The sequence below is a fragment of the Ahaetulla prasina genome, chromosome 2, assembly GCF_028640845.1.
Source record: "Ahaetulla prasina isolate Xishuangbanna chromosome 2, ASM2864084v1, whole genome shotgun sequence".
In the NCBI taxonomy this organism is placed as follows: domain Eukaryota; kingdom Metazoa; phylum Chordata; class Lepidosauria; order Squamata; family Colubridae; genus Ahaetulla; species Ahaetulla prasina.
In genome coordinates this window covers 244,818,952-244,840,800 of record NC_080540.1, presented here as the reverse complement: position 1 = coordinate 244,840,800, position 21,849 = coordinate 244,818,952, and the positions used below count along the sequence as shown (strand labels likewise).

Here is a 21,849-nt window from a genome sequence, read left to right as displayed (position 1 = left end):
GAATAGCTTATTTATGATTTATATTGACTGATGATAGCTTTCTAGGGTGTCAAATCCTCTTTTTCCTAACACTATGCCCCGGATTGAATGTGTGATCTTCTGAATGCAAAGCATGTACTCAGGAACTGAGCTGATATTTCTTGTTAAGTCTCCAGGCGTGACAGATAACAAAACAGAAACAAAACAAAACTCCATGTCTTTTTTACTTTCAGGGTGCATGTTTATTATGGAAATTTTCAGACACAATCTTCATGCTTCCCTGCAGTGTCATTTACCATCAAGAATGTCTGTAAAGGTCTTGTAAAGTTCCATACTGCCAATTATTTTTCTCACAGGACCTGGCAGATGCAGAAGAGAGTAGAAACAGTAGTTTTTGGCACAATTTCTGTGGGATATTCACACGAGGTACAACCTCTGCCAGATTCTCAGAGAAGCATTTCGTTTTTAATCAACCACTGAAAGACTGAACTCAACCAAAGTAGACAATTACATTTTCTCAAACCAGAAGCAGAATAATCAGGGAATCAAAGAAAAGGAAAACTAAACTATTTTTTTTAACTGAATCATTATAGAAGTCGTATTAAAGCATCAGCTGAATATTAGGCCATTTTCTGGACTTATACAATAAGAATCAGACCTGGGTTTGAGAAATATTCCCTCTTAATTCTGTTACTGGTGTTTCATGCCATCTTGCAGTAGATTGTTCATATTATTCTGGCATAACCCTTGTCCTTTTCTAAGGACAGTAATGCAATCTTTCAGCTGGTTATTGTTCATGGGTCTCCCTCCGGGTTTAATCTTCATGCTATTTTATATTTACTTGGAATTAGAAAGATAAATTGTGAGATGAGTCAGAAATGCTTCTTGTGTGGGAATATTCAGACAAATACTTCTTGTGTGGGGATATTTGGGCTGTTTTAGATGGCATAGAATTTGTCCTATGACTTCAGAATTTAGCAACATTTTTGGATTCAGCCATGGTCCTGGATACTCAAATAATGATTGGATTTCTTTAGTACTTTATTTAGATGAGAATTTATATGCCACTTTAAAAAAATCACATAGTTGCTTGTATATCTTCATTATATCCACGTTGTATATGAAGCTATTTTTGAAGAAATGAAAAATCCAAATAATTCAAAACACGGCAGGATTTCAATGGGGTGAGGTCAATGGGGTGAGGTCAATTTCAAAGTTGCTTCCAACCGAGCCAAATGTATAAATTCATAGAAATCAAGCTCAGTTCAATGCAATAATATAAATTAATACATCCCTGATAGATATTTCCACTTGGATATGTTCATTGAACCAAGCTGAAATGAGAATCAGTCCTTTCCTTCAACCTGAACATTTTGAATTTTCTTTTTGACTTCTAAAGTATGAGCTACCATCCAATTTTAAGTCAACTGCAAGTATGACAATCATTCCTCCCATATTCTCATTCAAGTTATTCATTAAAAAATAGAGAAGACTACATCACCCTTGTGGTAGTATTAGATTTTCTTCACCAGTCTGCTGAAGAGATTTTAATGACTACACTTTGAGTACAATTTGCTATCCAGCTGTGTTTTCACTTAGTTGTCATGCCATCCAGCCAGCACTTAACTAGCTTGTTAATTAGAATGCCATGGTTAGTTTGTCAAATGCTTTGCTGGAATTCCATCTACAGCATTCCCACAATCTGTTAAGAAAATCATCCAATCAAAAATTGAGATAAGATGGATCTGGCAAGACTTTTTTGTTGCCTAATCCATGCCTAATTATTGCATTGCTTTCAAGATGCTTATTACTCAGTTTACTATTCTAGAAACTGTTCTGGTGTCTGTTTCATTGCTTCTCTATTCCTCTGCATTAGAACTTAAGGGTAATATTTTTCTGCCTCCAGTTGTCTGGTGTTTTATCCTTAAAAATGGAAAATTAAGATTTGCCCAGACCATCTTCTGTATTTTATAAAATTAATCTGGCTCTGGAGATTTCCATTTCTTTAGAGTTATTTCTGTTTAAAGTTGAAGTCTTCTGTGCGTGCACATGGTTGTTTCTGAGAACAGGATGCTATCCTGAGCAATGATTAGTGAATCAGCTTTTATAACTATAACTGAAAGGAGATTTATTGACAGGAAGTACATGATAGAGATAGGTAAAGTCTAATATCTGAGTGCCTAGAATTTCCTTATGTTTCACTAAAATATTTCATCACGAGAAGAAGATGGCAAATAAACTCATTAGGAACCTTCAAGAATTGATGAAATTGTGGATCTGTTTATGAGCTAATGTCAAAGGGAGTTGAGGGTCCAAATCTAGTGTCATTGTATCTTTAACATCTCATTATCTATGACCAGAAGATGGCAACAGGTAAGTGTTTACTTTGTCCCCTCTTCGATTAGCACTGAGCCTGATTTGTTGTCTGCAAGAGGTCTTTCTTCCCAGGTTTATAATGTATTCCCTATAGATAAACCTCTTTTCTGCTATAGTAGTAAACTCTGCTTCACTAATCCTTGCTTGGGTCAGACTTGTTCTCAAGAATGCTTAGACATCCAGTCAGAATGTTTCAACTCCAACAATTCTGTAACATGTTTTGATTTACCTTGAATTTCAGTCCTGTGCAGTTCAGTCATTGTCCTTTATTTTATTTATTTATTTATTTGTCACAACAATATATATAAGTATCATACAAAAATATATATAAAAATATATATAAGTATCATACAAAAAGATTATATAATATATAAACTTCATCCTATTGCTCATAGCTGACTGGCAGAACTTATTCCATCTAGAATCAGACTAGGAAATAAGTAGTTCTGCCTTTCTTTGTTTTCATTCTTTAAAGAATGAATGTTACCTTTATTAAGAGACTCATAGGCTGGATTCCACTTCTTATAAGAAGCTCTTTTTAAGCATATTTGCCAACCAGCCTCATCTTATTCTGAGCTTTAGCTTTGATGATACCATGGAATTAACTCTGAACAACCTGTAGGCTATGTCCTACACAGGTTCATTTTTTCCCTTCAGATTCTCAATAGTTGTTTTTTTTTCTTTCTCTACGGCATATTGTTTTCTTCCACTGTCTTCTATTTTTATTCTTCTTTGGAACTTTTTGCAATCATGCTTTTAGAATCTTCTTTTTAAAGAACTTCCAACAACTGTCTTCCTCTCCTCTCTGAAGGAGAAAAAAACGTGGGAATTTCCTGAAAGGACTATGCTTGGCAGAGTTTATATTCCAACATATGTTGGGGTAATTAAAATCTGCTATTACTATACTTCATGCCTCTTTCACAGACCTGGCTCTGAACCTATTTTGAATAATGGAGATGACTGTAAAATTATGAATAAGAACATCATGGTATGTTTAGAAAGTGAGATGAATGAATTTGGCTACACATGCTTATCACCGAAATTAGTAATCTTAATCTGCCAAGTTTCTCTGTTGCATATGATGTTACTTTTGAATAGAACTGGCTGAGATCAGTTTGAGATATAGTGGCAGCCAACCACTATAGTACCAAAATTACATTAAAGTACACAACTTCTGCTTGTGCATTAAATTTTGATAATATAACATGATGGAAACCCCAGTAGAAAGAAATAAGTGTTGTCTCAGCTATTGTTCAAAAATACAACTGCCCAAATGTGAGTAAAATAATAAAATAATTTTCCAAGTAATATTTGGAAAATATTTGGAAAATAGCAACTAAAGTTGATATGACTATGTTATTTAATCCCATTTCATTTACGGACATATTTTTCCATTTCATTTACTACATACAGTAGAAGGTAAAGATGTTAATTAAATTATAAATGATAATAATTGACATCTTAGGTATTAATAAATTGGTTAGACCAGGATTAGACATTTTCAGTAAGTAGATCACTTTGTTTACTACTCAGACATGAAAAACAAAAAAGAAATGGAGTTACTTTTTTAGTGACATCTGTAAAGACACTGAAGATGGAAACAGACATGAAAAGACAAGGAAAATCTTCCAAAAGGTCCCTGTATTCAGAAGGAGGTTCCAATCTTGAATTGGATTACTAAAGGACACCAATGGACAGATAGTAACGGATTCAAAGAACTTAAAAGAAAGATAGAAAGAGTGAAATATTGTACAATAGGGGTGTCAATATCCAAAATCCTCATCTTCATCATTAGGTCCTGTGCAAAGCAAGTGTTTTCCATCAGTTTCAATGATTTGCAGCATCTTTGGCATCATTCCAAGGGTCATTAATAAACTTAAGATCTTCCTTAAATGTTTGGCACCAGGTTTGTCATCAAATCTAGAAAATTGATCCACTGAAAATTGATCCACTGAAAATGGAGATAGATTACCATCTTATTCACTGATTTAAAGTCATAGACTTCAGAAGAGACTTCATGGACAAACAGGAACACTTGGGAATGACCTAACAAAACTAGGAAAAATGACTAACTAAAATGACTAGGAATGACGATGAAGATGGTGTGGTTGGAATTATACTTTTTAAATAGGGTAACTTACATTAAATGGCATCCTATTTAGGTAGAAGAGTAGGACCGTTGGCATTTATGTAAGCAAGCCATAATCAACAACAACAACAAAAAATAAAAAAACAAACTAGTAGTAACTTGCCTTCAGGGTGTTTGTATATTTGCAAAGGGATCCTGAAAGGATACAGGGAAGTAGGAAATGAAGCTGCTATCTGCATAGAAACCTCTGCATAGAAGAGTTTTTAAACATGGGTAGCCAACCAGAATTAGATTTTATCTCACTGTTAAAAGACATCATTGATGCTAATAATACAGTTCCATACTCATGGTCAGTGGTATGTGAATCACAACAGATAACAATAACATCCAAAAGTCACCACAAAATGCAGCTCAATGGTAAACCACACTCAGTTTGTGTTTTCTAAATTTGCTGTCATCATGATTCTCTTCCCACACCACATTTCCTGTTTTAAGTACATGATTAAACAATTTTGCTGTCTTCCTAAATGTTCTTCAGTATTGCATGTTACAATCTGCTTATGAATATTATGGGGGGAAAAAACCACTGTAATGTACATCAGTAGTGCTTCTTCATTTCTTTGTCTTCATTGCTTAAAAATAAATAAATTAGAATGATGAATATGTTAAATGGGGAAAAAACCCTACAATGTAATAAAATAAAATAGGAACAAAGGATTTTAGAGGAAACTAGATATGGAAGGAATTATACATACAACAATGTGAATATAAATTGCTTGAATACATATGAAACATAACATGAGATCTATATCTTGTAACTAAAATAGCAACAGTGATTGAAGAATCCAACAGCATCCTAAAAAAAATAGCTAATTTTTTATGACATAAGTTTCTGTCAATCATTCCAGTGCTATTTTACAAACAAATGTTACCATGGTATATACAGTAATACATCTAAATTATCCAATCACCCATTTCTTTTCAATAATATATCACATTCATTTTACTATATTCTTTCTATTATGGGTAGAGAATGCGCAAGTATTTAGTTGAATATTAAGGCTAGTCCTGCTGCTAATGTTGTTTTTCAGTCCATCTACAGATTTTTTTTGCATTGTATTTAAAATTTGCATGAATTCTGAGACTGAACAAGAGCCAAATCCATACCCACATACCCAAACAATAAAACCACTTGTCTCTTTCACATAAAGATAAAAATAGAGCTGTTTGCTTCTTCTACACAACCCACAATCCATGCATATTTCTTTTATAAACATAACACATCCTTTGAAAACTATGAGGAAATTAGTAGGACTGAGCAGAATGAAAATTTGGGGAACTAATGAAAAACAAATTGATTTTACTGGTCAAAAGGCATAAAGCAGCCATTCGATTTTTTTTCTTCTAAATGGATATTTTGTGAAGGAAAAAGATATGAAAAAGGAGGATAAACTCATGATACCTACCTTGAAATACCTACAAGAATATAGAAAACTTGTTTCATGACATATTTTTAGAATGTATGTTTTAGTCCTTTCTTTCAAAATTAATCAACACTTTCACTTTCTTCTATGTATTCATTCACTCCACTAGCTCATGCCACCTTCATTCAGATTTATTACATTATTTCTCTTTGGCTTAATTTCATAGATCCACAACATATTGTAGCTCTTTCATGCACTTCATTTGTTAATTCATGCTCTTATATATTTTCTTATCTTACATTCTAAGTAGCATGCTATGATCATCATAGACACTTTGCTGCTCATCATGCCCTTGGTCAGTTAAAGCTTTCAAATAATATTTTTAGTCAGATTGAGAAATTATAGACTATATAGTCCTTAGAACTGGTAAAGATAATACCAGTCTTTTTGGGCAGATTTTGTCAATTATAGCCAATCAAATTTGCTCACACTATTCCATGCAATCTAGAAAAGAACTTCAAGCCACTTACGTTCTCCACATTCCAGGGGTGAAATCCAGCAGGTTCTTACTGGTTCTGGAGAACCGGTAGCAGAAATTTTGAGTAGTTCGGACAACCGGTAGCAGAAATTTTGAGTAGTTCAGAGACCCGGCAAATACCACCTCTGGCTGGCTCCAGAGTGGGTGGAAATAGAGATTTTGCAATATCCTTCCCCCAGGAGTGGGGAGGGAATGGGGATTTTGCAGTATCTTTCCCCTGCCATGCCCACCAAGCCATGCCCACCGAGCCTCACCACGCCCACCACGCCCACCAAGCCACGCCCACCGAACTGGTAGTAAAGAAATTTGGATTTCATCACTGCCACACTCCCTCAATGTGGTTATATATGTGGCTCAAGCTCAATCCCTCCAAGACAGAGTGGCTATGGATGCCGGCATCCCGGTACAGTCAGCTAAATCCGCGGCTGACCATCGGTGGCGAGTCATTGGCCCCGATGGAGAGGGTGCGCAACTTAGGCGTCCTCCTGGATGAACGGCTGTCTCTAGAAGATCATTTGACGGCCGTCTCCAGGAGAGCGTTCTACCAGGTTCGCCTGGTGCGCCAGTTGCGCCCCTTTCTGGACCGGGATGCCCTATGCACGGTCACTCACGCACTCGTGACGCCTCGCCTGGATTACTGCAATGCTCTCACATGGGGCTCCTTGAAGGGCATCCGGAGGCTACAGTTAGTCCAGAATGCGGCTGCTGGTGATAGAGGGAGCCCTCGTGGCTCCCGTGATAACACCCATCCTGCGCAGACTGCACTGGCTACCTGTGGCCTTCCGGTGCGCTCAAGGTTTTGGTGACCACCTTTAAAGCGCTCCATGGCATAGGGCCGGGTTATCTACGGGACCGCCTACTGCTACCAAATACCTCTCACCGACCCGTGCGCTCTCATAGAGAGGGACTCCTCAGGGTGCCGTCAGCGAGGCAATGTCGTCTGGCGACGCCCAGGGGAAGGGCCTTCTCTGTGGGGGCTCCCACCCTCTGGAACGAACTACCCCCAGGACTTCGTCAGCTTCCGGACCTTCGGACCTTCCGCCGCGACCTTAAAACATACTTATTTAATTGCGCAGGACTGAGCTAGATTTTAATTTACGGTTTTTAAATTGGGTTTTATTTTCATATTTTTAATTTAGGCTTTTAGAATAAGTTTTTTAACTGTTTTTAGATTGTATTTACCTGTTTTTTAAATGCCTGTAAACCGCCCTGAGTCCTTTGGGAGATAGGGCGGTATATAAATTTAAACAATAAATAAATAAATAAATAAATAAATATGTAATGTATTGATACACATTCAGAGCTATACATAATTTAATATTGAAAATGTGTTTTTAGATATTGAGTGTGGAGGCAGGTCAGTAGTTTTCTTGAACAATATAATTATTTTTTTTAATTTTACATTTATATCCCGCCCTTCTCCGAAGACTCAGGGCGGCTTACATTGTGTAAGGCAGAGGTTCCCAATCTTTTTCGGTTTGCGGCTCCCATAACACTTCGGATTTTTTCCGCGGCTCCCTTAATAGGTACATCCAATTTTTTTTAAATTTTTGTCTTTTTTTTCTGATTTTTTTTTCTGAAAGCTGAAATCTTTTCTGTTAACTTTAAAATGTGCATATTGCCTCCTTGTAAAGAGAGATTCAACACATTCAACTTTTCAAAGATATCACATAGGTATGTGAGTTTAATCAAAAAGTCTGTTTCTACAAAGTGTTTGGCATACTCATGTTTTGCTGATGGACGCGCCGTCTCCTTTGATGGGAGCGGCCTCTGTGGAACTTTCCCAGGCGTGGGGGTCCCTGCTTCGGTCTCGGAGTTTGGCCTCTCGCGATCCCCTTGTTCCCTCGGGTCTCCGCCTTGTGGAGGAGGTGGCTGTTCTCGCCTCCAGCCTGGCTCACCTGGGAGGAACTAACGGGTGGTTTTGCTATTTTCGCGCAGCCCTCTTTCCGATGCCGCCGAGCGTGGTGGCCGCGCCGTGTTGGGCAGCGTGTCGGGTGGTCTGGGAGGCCAGTGGCGCCGCGGGCAGACTGAGGGAGGTGCGCTGTTTCGCCAGGCGGCGGGTCTGGGCGGGCGCTGTGGTTCAGGCGGGCGGGCGGGCCGGAGCTCGCGCTTCTCCTTTGGTCCGCCGCCGGCGCCTGCCGCCTTCCTGCCTGCTGTGGCCTGCCCGCTGGGTGTGGGTGCAGCTGCGCGGGGGTCCCTTGGCTTTTGGAGTTGTCCCGAGTTGCGGTGTGCGAGTCCCGGTCGCTGCGGCCGTGTCCGGCTTTGTGCGTCTGGGATCTCGCGGCACCGCGTGTGGAGCGGACGCTGCTTCTTCGCGGCTCCCTTGTGGCGGTGGCGCGGCTCCCTGGGGAGCCGCGGCTCACAGTTTGGGAATCACTGGTGTAAGGCAATAGTCTCATTCTATTTGTATATTTATATACAAAGTCAACTTATTGCCCCCCCAACAATCTGGGTCCTCATTTTACCTACCTTATAAAGGATGGAAGGCTGAGTCAACCTTGGGCCTGGTGGGACTCGAGCCTGCAGTAATTGCAAGCAGCTGTGTTTAATAACAGGCTATCTTACAGCCTGAGCCACACCGCGGCCCAATACAGTGGTATTACCCAATACAGTGGTAACCTCCTGAAAAATTGCTTCTGTAATCAAAATTTTAAATGCAGTTTCTATGTAATAGTTAAAAAATTTAACACATATGACCATATGATCACAGTTATTGTTTCTGAGTTTAACCAGGGTTACCTCAGCCTGGATTAGTCATCCTTTTCCCACAGAAATTAATAGCTCAAGTTAGTCAGGACAAGTTTAACTTACATGTATTTCAAAGACTGACTCTGGAACCAGCCCAATAGCTGAATGAAAGTCACAAATGAGCTTTGTAATAGAGTACGGATTTGAAGTCAGGTCACTCAATTTAAAGGAACACTAGGCTTGTTGTTTTCGAGTTATTTAATCACTCCTGCCTCTTTGTGACTTGCTGGATTGTGTATCAATAACTGCTTCTTTGAATTCCTGTAAACTCCCATGCTTGTGACATCAGTAATAGTATCTATCCACATTGTCTTTGACATTTTTTCATTGCCTTCAATTTTTCCAGGCATCAGGATCTTCTCTGAGAACTCTTATTTTTGAGTTATGCCCTCAGCAATTGTAAGCTTTAGCTTCATTATTAGTAAATTCAGAGAGCAATCTGTTTACAAATAAAACATTTGTCCTGCTCTGATTTGAAGTACGCTTAACAATTTTCTTCATCACCTCAGTTCAAAGGCTTCAAATTTGTCTTAGTCCAGCTTTTCAGATGGTACAGCTTTCAAAGCCATATGTTCCTGTTGAGAAAGCCATCGGCTTTGTAACAGTGTCTGATGTTGCTGCATTCAGGCATAAAATGCTACTATTTGCTTGGTGTATAGTCTGGACTGCAAGATGAAAAGAACACTCTGAAGAAAAAAATAGAATTGCGAGTACATAAGCTCATATTCTGAATAATTTTCAAAACATCTGAAATAATCAATCACAAATAATAAGTTGATGGAAAATCATAGGGTAGATCCAAGTGTATAGTTTTGGCTAGTTATTTTGCTTGAATTGTTCTTTGCAACCATCAGGTATTCTATGATTATTTTTATGCTGTTTTGTAGAAGAAAACAGAACTGCATGCAATTCTGTTATAATCAGAAGGAATATTCTTGGATTCAAATATTGCAACTGTTCTTACAAATATTCTCTTCCATCAATTTTGGGATCCATGGAAGTTTATTTTCTTCCCTATTTTTCAAAAGATATTTTAAAAAGAAAACTGTAGGTGGAATGAAAAATCTAGAATAATCATTCCATAGATTAGATTGTTGATTTATTTACTATTAACTCAAAAATATATTTTAAAACTATTAGAAATCTATGTAGATGTCTTCAATTTTATACTGCAGTGTACAAAATCACAAAGTTGCATTTCAATTTGCAAATTTATGAATGTAATTTACAAAAAAAGTGGATCTTAAACAACCAATAATATGTACCCTGTTTTCCCCAAAATAAGGCATCCCCTGATAATAAGCCCAATTGGGCTTTTGAGCACATTGCCAAATAAGGCCAAGCGCTTATTTCAGGGTTCAGAAAAATATAAAACAGGGTCTTATTTCTGGGGAAACACAGGTATCGAAATTTAATTATAGTGTGAAATGATCTAATATGAATCTTTAAATGTACCAGAGTCCCAATAATAATTTTGATATTCCAATTATGTTTATACCTTGAAAAATATTTGTTCCCAAAGCTTTTTTTAAAAAAACAGTTGCATTTATCATTGAAGTACATGACGTTTTATACTTTTTTTGTTGTTGATAGTAAATACATATTTTGAGAAACCTATGAATTTAATTTTATTTATTTAATGTATATTATAACCCCCAGTGTAAGTTTTTCACTTGAGATACAGGAAAATGTTTGGTGTTACATATTGTTTATGATCTTCCCAATATGTATTATAGAGTTCTAAAATAATAGTCATTTGAAATGAAATGAACGTTCAAGAAAAATGTGAATTATGAGGTCTTCGTAGTATTTCTATTATTCATCATACAGCCACAAAGATATATAATTAAGGGGGAAACCACCACAATTTGTATTTTACAGTAATATGTTGTTTTGTTTTTGTTAGCATTTTTAAAAAACAAAGATAAGTGAATTTGTGGTTCTAAGTAGTTAAGCTCCCCTCCCCCCCCCATTCAATCATATCTGAATCTTGGAGACTGCCTGGACAAGTCCCTGCAGTTTTCTTAGTAAGGTTTTCCAGAAGTGGTTTGCCATTGTCTCTTTTCTAGAGCTGAGAGAAAGTGACTGACCCAAGGTTACCTAGCTGGCTTTGTGGCTAAAGCGGATTAGAATTCACAGTATCTAGTCTGATGCCTTAATCACTATACCAAATTTATAGATAATCTATATAAATAAATGTATGAAGACAAATTAATAATCTGTTCTTCCCAATTAACACTCAATTATTAAACATTGTCATCTTATTTACTTTCTTTAGTCATGTGATCTAAAATCTAATTTCTAGCTAGAACACTGACTTTATCAAATTTTATTTATTTATTTATTTATTTATTTATTTATTATTTACATTTTTATACCGCCCTTCTCCGAGGACTCAGGGCGGTGTACAGCAAGATAAAACATAAATACCAAAAATTTTTAAAATACAATATTCATTAAAAATCTAATTCAATACGCTGAATAATTAAAATAGATATATAAAATTTTAAATAAATTAAACTCCTTAAAAACCCCAGTAACAAACCTACAATTAAAATTTTAGGCCGCCCTGCTTGGTGAAAGAAAAAAGTATTGCTTTTGTAAATACCTGGATATTCAGCCACTATAATATAAATTAATCAATCAGACTAGAGCTGGAAGGGACCTTGGAGGTCTTCTAGTCCAATCCCTTGCTCAAGCAGGAGACATTATACCATTTCAGACAAGTGACTGTCCAGTCTCTTCTTAAAAACCTCCAGTGATGAAGCACCCCCAACTTCTGAGGGCAAGCTCTCCTCTGTTTGGAAGTTTCTCCTTAATTCCAAATTGCTTCTCTCCTTGACTAGTTTCCAATTCAATTCCAATATGTAGGATCCTAATGATCCTGAAGTGCTAGTCTACCTTGGTATTTATTCAAACCATTATTGTTTTATCTGGATTTGAAAACCTGAAGAAATTCACATCTTTTCATCTCAGACCTTGTCAGCCATTCAAGATATTCAAACAAGAAGGAGTATCTTTATTGTATTCTATCTTTATGTACAGAGTATTGTAAGTCTGAAAATACATCTCTCCCTTCTTGCATTTATAATCCAAGAATTTAGGGAAACTTCTGATATGTATGCTACATCCCCAATCTTTCTGCAGATTGCTATCATATAAGGCATTGCTGGGAAGATTAGTGGGTGACAACAGGAATTATTAAAGTGCTATCCCAGAATAGGTCCAGGATGTGAAGACCCAGAAGGCTTCTGGTAGGAAGTTTAACATATCTGGGTTTCTGTCCTGTAGACTTTATTTTTAAAATTATTATTATAATTAAATTTATACAGTATATCCTGTAGACTTGGATGTTCCACTACAATTACACATGAACATACTTTTTTCTAGCCCACAGAAGCATTTACATTATTTTTTTATTTTTTTATTTTTCGTATTTGTATACCGCCCTATCTCCCTAGGGACTCATTATATTTTTACATTATACAAATACATTATATTTTTACATTATACATTATATACATATATATATGTAGGTCTTTTTTGGAAGTGTCTTGGCGATGTTTGAATTGTCAGGCTGCTTCTAGAAGAAATTTCTCCTAGAAGCACGAAGCTGTAAACACCTAGCCAGAAGATGATGAATGGGATTTCGTTGAAACGTCGCCAAGACACTTCCAATTTTACGCGGGAGAAAACCTGAATAACCAAAGACCTACATACAAATACCCGCGAAAACCTCAGAAAACAATATATTATATTATATTACATTATATTTACATTATACAGGTAGTCCTTGACTTACAACAATTTGTTTAATGACTGTTCAAAGTTACAACCACACTGAAAAAAATGCCATGACGATTTTTCACAGTTACAAACTTTGCAGCATCCCCATGATCATGTGATCAAAATTCAGATGCTTGGCAACTGGTTCATACTTATGACCGTTGCTGTGTCCCAACATCATGTGATCCCCTTTTGCAACCTTATGGTAAGCAAAGTCAACTGGAAGCCAGATTCACTAACAACTGGGTTACTAATTTATCAACTGCGGTGATTCACTTAACAACTGAGACAAGAAAGGTCGTAAAATGGGGCAAAACTCATGTAATGAATGTCTCACTTAACAACAAAAATTTTGGGCTCAGTTGTGGTGGTACATCAAGGACTACCGCAGATGACAGACAGACAGACAGACAGACAGACACACACACAAAACACAATTTGGAAGAGCATATTGTGTACTATAAACACAAGGTAGTAGTTTAGCAGTAAACTTTACTAGACTGGTAAAGAAGCATAAAAGATAAAGGTAAAGGTTTCCCTCGCAAATATGTACTAGTCGTTCCCAACTCTAGGGGATGGTGCTCATCTCTGTTTCAAAACCGAAGAGCCAGCGCTGTCCGAAGATGTCTCCATGGTCATGTGGCCGGCATGACTAAATGCCAAAGGTGCACGGAATGCTATTACCTTCCCACCAAAGGTGGTCCCTATTTTTTACTTGCATTTTTATGTGCTTTCGAACTGCTAGGTTGGCAGAAGCTGGGATAAGTAACGGGAGCTCACCCTGTTATGCGGCACAAGGGATTCGAATTGCTGAACTGCCGACCTTTTGATCGACAAGCTCAGTGTCTTAGCCACTGAGCTACTACGTCCCTAAAGAAGGACGCATAGCAATGAGTATAGAGTAATAAAAAATTACATGCTGTGTTGAGTGGAGGGTTTTTTCCCCTAGTTTCAACTATGTTTTATTGTGTATTAAAAATCACAACATCATTTGACAATTGTGTCCAAGACAAAGCTGTCATATCTAAGTAATGTATAAGACACATTAATGGAAAAAAATAGAACCCACTATTGTTATTTGTGCAGTCTGAAGAATCTAGCTTTACGCTAGAATAATGATCGGTCTGAGGAGACACCATGAGTTGTTTTTGTCTCCTCTAAGGTCTGAAAAAATAGGTCTGTTTTGCCTCAGGAGAAAGCTATTGGACTAATAATCACTAAAGTGGTCCAGTGACAATTATTAGCAAGAATATTGCTATTTTATTTTCAGTTCAGCATGAAAATGAAAGCAGATGCTGTAAGCGTATGTATAGTGAATTCTCAGTGAACTTCATATGAACTTTTTAGAGGTTATTTACAGTTTTATCATTAAAAAAAATCTTCCATAACATTTTCTCTGTGAAACTTGAAAAAGAATGTGTTTACAAGGATTTATCTTATTAAACTTTACAATTGGCAGCTCTTGAGCCCTTTTTCAAGGTCTACATATAACAAATGTCCATAACTGGTACTGTTTGGACTGCTAATTCATAGTAGTATAACTATATGTTTTTTTTAAAAAAAAATATTATTTTCTTAGATTCTGCATTTTCCATAAGCACTAGAGGCATATTTTTTTATTATAACTCCATTCATGGAGGTAGGTTAGAAAGAACGATTAACTCAAATTTTCAGAGAGTAACTGAGGCATTGCTGATCCACATCAGATAGTAAAAAATAAATAAAAATAAAAATCCATAAAGAAAGTCAGGAAGGAAACAGATTTCAAGATGTGCCTACGTATTTCTGCTTAAAACTTCATCTTACATTTGCTTACAAACAATCCTTTAACATTTCTCGTCATATGTTTTGTTGTAATACAACTGGTAAGACTGCTTTTGCTTTTTAAGATATAATTTATAATTCTATAAATATAATATGTAAATACATTATGTGTAATAATATAATTATATCAAGGCAAATTATATTTAATACCGTAATATATTATTATAATTATAAATACCATATAATGATATGTTTTCTCTCACTTAATTTTAAGATGAAAATTGAGCAATTCACTTTGCCAGTAGCATAATTAATTAAATAGCAGGGAGAAGTTCTTGATAAGGCAGCCCCTATAATCTTGCTTTCTGTTTTCTGTGCAGCATGTGATAGTTACCATTGGGGACCTCACTGCAGTAGTCGCTGCCAGTGTAAAAATGGAGCTTTGTGTAATCCCATCACTGGAGCCTGCCACTGCACTGCAGGATTCAAGGGATGGCGCTGTGAGGAACACTGTGACCAAGACACATATGGAAATGATTGCCACCAAAAATGCCAGTGTCAGCATGGAGCCACCTGTGATAACATCACTGGAGAATGCAGATGTCCCCCTGGATATACTGGAGCTTTGTACGCGATTGATGTATTGGTTATGTGTGGAATATTAGTGAATTTCACAATTTTTATTTATTTTATTTATTTATTTTGTCACAACAGTATATATAAGCATAAGCATGAAAATAACTATATAATATATAAGCATATATATAAGCATAAGTATGTAATAACTATATTAATCGGATATAATGAAAGAAAACAATAGGACCGGAACGGTAAGGCACGTTTGTGCTCTTATGCACACCCCTTACAGACCTCTTAGGAATGGGGTGAGGTCAATAGTAGACAGTTTTTGGTTAAAGCTTTGGGGATTTTGGGAAGAGACCACAGAGTCAGGTAGTGTGTTCAAAGCATTAACAGCTCTGTTACAGAAGTCATATTTTCTTCAATCAAGATTGAAGCAGTTAACATTAAGTTTAAATCTATTGTTTGCTTTTGTATTGTTGTGATTGAAGCTGAAGTAGTCTTCAACAGGAAGGACATTGCAATAGATGATTCTATGAATTAAACACAGGTCCTGTCGAAGGCGGCGGAGTTCTAAATAAATAGATAAATAAATAAATAAATAAATAAATAAATAAATAAATAAATAAATAAATAATAAAGTTCTAAATAAATAAAATAAATAAAATAAAAATTATTTTTTTCTTTTACACGGAAGATGGCAATATCGTCTTCATGCTATGATTATTCTTCTGGTGAAGATAAAAAAATAATTTGCACTGTGTGAATAGTTCTATTGGGATTTGAAATGGCCTCTTAGTTCCAAATTCAATATTGCCAACTCGTGGATAACTAAAAAGCAACAGAAATATGACAAAATGAACTATATTTTAATATTTTGAGGAATATTGAATGTATATAATGTATTCTTATGTTGCTTTTATTAATGCTTGATTCCTTTTTTAATATGTTGGAATGGTTTTTATCCTTTGGCAGGGTAGAAACAGTTTAAATAGGTTCTAGTTGAACCTTCAAGACTAACCAATATACTGCAGCTGAATAGTTCATGGTCCAGATTCCCATTGGATCAAATGTGGGAGGATACCATTTCATGCATCCGACACAGTGGACTCTGATTTATAAAAGCCAGAATGAATGTTCTCAGGATATTTTTGTAACAATAGATTATGGGAGTAAATATGAGAAAGACTCTCAAGAAAGAAAACTCTGGTAACTGTGTGTATTTGCACCAAGAAAATGCAAGTTCAAATTCTCACTCCATTATGACTTAGAATCAATAGCAGTCACAATTACATTCCTCTTACCATCCTATCACAACTAAATAGATCCGACAGCAAAGTTGCTTGGAGTTGATTTGGGAAAAGATGAGATAAAGCTACAATGAATTCATTAGCAGCCTGTTCATGCCAAAAGTTGCTTTGAAATTGTCTAAATCATAGACCAGAATATAGAGAAGGCAGCATCTTTTCCCAAAGCAATCCAAAGAATGAACATTTCAGCAACTCATCTGAATACAACTTCCTGTAGAGGCAAAAACAGGGGTAGTGATCAATTTTCTAAAAAAAGGAATAGTTAATTATGAATAGAGAAAGCAGGACTATAAACTACTTTTGTATATAACTTATTTTAACTTTGTATAATTATTTATTTATTTATTTATTTATTATTCACATTTTTATACCGCCCTTCTCCGAGGACTCAGGGCGAGTTACAGCATAAATAAAAAACACAAATACCAAAAAATTTAAAATACAATATATCATTAAAAATCTAATTCAATAAGCTGAATATTAAAATTAGTGTATAAAATTATAAAAATAGAATAAACCCCATTAAACCCCCACTAAAAATCCTCAATTAAAATTTATCATTAGGCCAGCCCTGCTTGATGAAAGAAGTAAGTTTTAAGCTCGCGCTTAAAGGTCCGAAGATCAGGGAGAATATAATAAATATATTTGATTGCTCAAGGCATAAACTCATTATTTGCCATGAATATAAGCAGTATAAGAATATTGACTAGGTAATTGTGCACCACACATAGCAACAATATACAATCTCTAAATCAAACCTAGTATTTTGCCACAAAATAGAGCAGGATTCAGGAGACAATTTGAAAAATATTGAATCAAAAATAGATAAAGGATATTTTTAAACAGCAAATACATAGAAACTTTTAACATTATAGCTTCTTTACCTAGATTAGAAATTCCTATAAAGTAGAGAAATATTTTTGCTGTTTTTAAATTGATAAAATAAGAAAAAAAGTATTGGCATTTATAAATAGAAATACTTTCTTAAGTAAAGAAATTATTTATATACTTTTTCCTTAGTTTTGCAGATTAAAACCTCTAACCCTATTAGAAACATAAATATCTCACCATTCCTCTTCTAATTAAGAGAAATACTTTAATTAAACACTTTCTCTCTGTGAATGTGTGTTTGCCTTATTTTTAGCTGTGAGGATCTTTGTCCACCTCACAAACATGGGCCACAATGTGAAGAAAGATGCCCATGCCAGAATGGAGGAGTTTGTCATCATGTAACGGGAGAATGTGCCTGCCCTCCTGGATGGATGGTAGCTATAATTTCTATAAAATCTCATCGCTTTTGACTCTGAAATTTCATGGGTATGTTTTAGGAGAGGGGTGTCAAACTCAATTTCACTGAGGGCTGCATCATGGTTCTGCTTGACCTCGGGGCCAGGGTGGGCATGGCCAGCTCAATGTCACTTGCGTTGGGGGAGCCTGTGGCGGCCTGAGCTCACTGCCAGTATAAATGGACTCCCGAGCTCCGTTTTTGGTTGTGATGATTTCCTGCAACCCTCTGCCGGTGAAAACAAAGTTTGGGAGGACTGCTGCAGACCTTGTGAGCTCCATTTTTGGCTGCAACGGCCTCCTGCAACCCTCTGCCAGCTCCATTTTTGCTGGCGGAGGCACCATGGGGAGGTCCTTTGCTGTTTCCAGGGTGGACCTGTGGGCCAGATCTAAGCACCCCATGGGCCGGATCCAGCCCCTGTGCCTTGAGTTTGACACCCCTGTTTTAGAAGTTTTAATTCTAGGTTAAATGCAGGAAAAAAGGGGGAATGATTTTTTTTGAATCTATTACCGTTATATAGGATTGACATCTTGGATTAGCTTTCTTTTGCAGCATAAACATTCCAACAAATTAACAAACTAATACTCACGAGAAAACATACAGTATATAGTATTGCAAAACTAAATTATTATTATTATTGGCATTTTTACATTTCATGCAATCTCATACTGCAGCCCCATGAATAAATGTGAAGTTCTGTTTTCAAACAGGGCACAGTCTGTGGTCAGCCTTGCCCAGAAGGACGTTATGGAAATAATTGTTCCCAAGAATGTCAGTGCCACAATGGAGGAACATGTGATTTAGCCACTGGTCAATGTCATTGCAGTTCAGGGTATACAGGAGAACGGTAAGAAGCACTCAATCATTATGATTGTGGAAAAGAGGAAAGTTGAATGAATTTACTATATAATGCAAACTTGATTACTGTTCCAGTCAAAAATAAGCAAAAACCAAGCTGGTTCAATTTTACTTTAGAAACTAATTGAAATTCAATTACAGTATATAGCTAAGTGATTTTCTTTAGCTATATTTTCATTTATCATACCTGTGTTTCAGTGGTGGGTTTCAATTTTTTTTACTACCGGTTCTGTGGGTGTGGCTTGGTGGGCGTGGCATGGCTTGGTGGGTGTGGCTTGGTGGACATGGCAGGGGAAAGATACTGTAAAATCTCCATTCCCACCCCACTCCAGGTGAAGGATACTGCAAAATCCCCATTTCCTCCTGATCAGGTGGGACTTGGGAGGCAGAAAATAGATGTGGGTGGGGCCAGTCAGAGGTGGTATTTACTGATTCTCCGAACTACTCAAAATTTCCACTACCAGTTCTCCAGAACTGGTCAGAACCTGCTGAAACCCATCTCTGCCCTGTTTCCCTGAAAATAAGTGGAAAGAGGGGCAAATAACTAAGGCAGAATATCAGCAAATAGCCCGAGCCTGTAAAGATGAAGTGAGGAAAGCTAAGGCTCACAATGAACAAAGGCTAGCGACAAAAGTAAAAAATAACAAAAAAAGCTTCTTCCAACATGTTAAAAACAAGAAAAAAGTCAAGGAAACAATTGGCCCATTGCTGGGAGAAAGTGGCAAGAAGATGACAAGCAACAGGGAGAAAGCAGATCTACTTAACTCATATTTTGCATCTGTCTTTACACAAAAGGAAAAAACAATCCAACCTATCAAAAACAGCACTACAAAAAACAGATTAGAAACACAAGTTAAAATAGGGAAGAAAATGGTAAGTGAACACCTGTCTACCCTAGATGAGTTCAAATCACCAGGACCGGATGGATTACACCCCAAGGTTCTGAAGGAACTGGCAGACGTGATCTCAGAACCACTGAACTATATCTTTCAAAGATCCTGGAGCACAGGGGAGCTGCCAGAGGACTGGAAAAGAGCTGATGTAGTTCCCATCTTCAAAAAAGGAAAAAAAACAGACCCAGGAAACTACAGACCTATCAGCCTGACCTCAATACCGGGGAAGATTCTAGAAAAGATAATCAAGCAACAAATCACCAAACACCTAGAAGCAAACAAAGTAATAACCAAAAGCCAACATGGGTTTGTCAAAAACAGATCATGCCAGACTAATCTTATCGCATTCTTTGACAAAATGACAAAATTAGTAGACCAGAGGAATGCTGTCGATATAATTTACTTGGACTTCAGTAAAGCATTTGATAAAGTAGACCATAACCTACTACTAGATAAAGTAGAAAAATGTGGGTTAGACAGCACCACCACCAGATGGATTCGTAACTGGCTGACCAACCGCACTCAACGTGTAGTCCTCAATGGAACTACATCCACATGGAGGGAAGTATGCAGTGGAGTACCCCAAGGCTCTGTTTTAGGCCCAGTACTCTTCAGCATCTTCATCAATGACTTGGATGAGGGGATAGATGGGGATCTCATCAAATTTGCAGATGACACCAAGCTGGCAGGAATAGCCAACACTCCAGAAGATAGGCTCAAATTACAGAAAGATCTTGACAAACTTGAACATTGGGCGCTATCTAACAAAATGAAATTCAACAGTGAAAAAAGTAAGATTCTACATTTAGGCAAAAAAACCAAAATGCACCAGTACCGTATATGTGGTACCTTGCTCAATAGTAGTACCTGTGAGAGGGATCTTGGAGTCCTAGTGGATAACCATTTAGATATGAGCCAGCAGTGTGCAGCAGCTGCTAAAAAAGCCAACACAGTTCTGGGCTGCATAAACAGAGGGATAAAATCAAGATCACGTGAAGTGTTAGTGCCACTTTATAATGCCTTGGTAAGGCCACACTTGGAATATTGCATCCAGTTTTGGTCTCCACGATGTAAAAAAGATGTTTAGACTCTAGAAAGAGTGCAGAGAAGAGCAACAAAGATGATTAGGGGACTGGAGGCTAAAACATATGAAGAACGGTTGCAGGAACTGGGTATGTCTAGTTTAATAAAAAGAAGGACTAGGGGAGACATGATAGCTGTGTTCCAATATCTCAGGGGTTGCCACAAAGAAGAGGGAGTCGGGCTGTTCTCCAAAGCACCTGAGGGTAGAACAAGAAGCAATGGGTGGAAACTGATCAAAGAAAGAAGCAACTTAGAACTAAGGAGAAATTTCCTGACAGTTAGAACAATTAATAAGTGGAACGACTTGCCTGCAGAAGTTGTGAATGCTCCAACACTGGAAATTTTTAAGAAAATGTTGGATAACCATCTGACTGAGATGGTGTAGGGTTCCTGCCTAGGCAGGGGGTTGGACTAGAAGGCCTCCAAGATCCCTTCCAACTCTGTTGTTATGTTATGTCTTATATTTTTTTGAACCCTGAAATAAGCGCTTGGCTTTATTGCAATGCGTTCAAAAGCCCGATTGGGCTTATTATCAGGGGATGTCTCATTTTGGGGAAAACAGAGTATTTTTAAAAAAACTATTTTCATTTTTGGTCTTTTTTCCCCTCATTCTGAATAGTTTGATCACTTCACTGCAATTTATAATAGGAGAAAATTAAAAAGCACTGCCCCATTTCATTTTTTTTACATTTATTCCTATTTTAATGTTCTTTAATCAGTGAGTGGTTTATGTGATGACATCAGTCATGTGAAGGCTCCCTTGGTTCTGAGCAAAGTTGTAAGCACATTTTCTTCCACCAGTTCCTATGGGGCACAACAATAAAACTCTTTCATTCCTGTAGATGTTAGGGGCTTATTGTCTCATTTTTTCCTATATTTAATCTTCTTGATATGATAACAAGAATCGTTTTCAGAAGGGAAGAGGAGAAAATTTTGTCCCAGAAGTTTTTAAGTGAACTTTATGCTAGAAACTAATTTTCTGTCTTACTTCTTATGTTTATAGGATTGGTGCAGAATAACTTTACACTGGATTCTTTTTTAGCTATTGAATTAAAAGAACTTTTTGTATTTTCTAAAATACATTGCATACTATGTGTGTTGTTTGAAAGGAATGTGTAGCCAGCTGGCTATAACCCT

The 21,849-nt window shown here is 36.8% G+C and overlaps 1 protein-coding gene across 4 annotated transcripts in view; it reads left to right on the top strand.

Moving 5' to 3' along the window:
• The window catches only part of MEGF10 (multiple EGF like domains 10), a 124,661-nt gene that overhangs the window by 46,472 nt on the left and 56,340 nt on the right, over window positions 1–21,849 (top strand). For all 4 annotated transcript variants that reach the window (XM_058166469.1, XM_058166470.1, XM_058166471.1 and 1 more), the window contains exons 6-8: window positions 15,085–15,331; window positions 17,738–17,858; window positions 18,589–18,725. In XM_058166469.1, coding sequence (XP_058022452.1) covers window positions 15,085–15,331; window positions 17,738–17,858; window positions 18,589–18,725 — 505 coding nt within the window. The remainder of the gene's footprint in view (window positions 1–15,084; window positions 15,332–17,737; window positions 17,859–18,588; window positions 18,726–21,849) is intronic.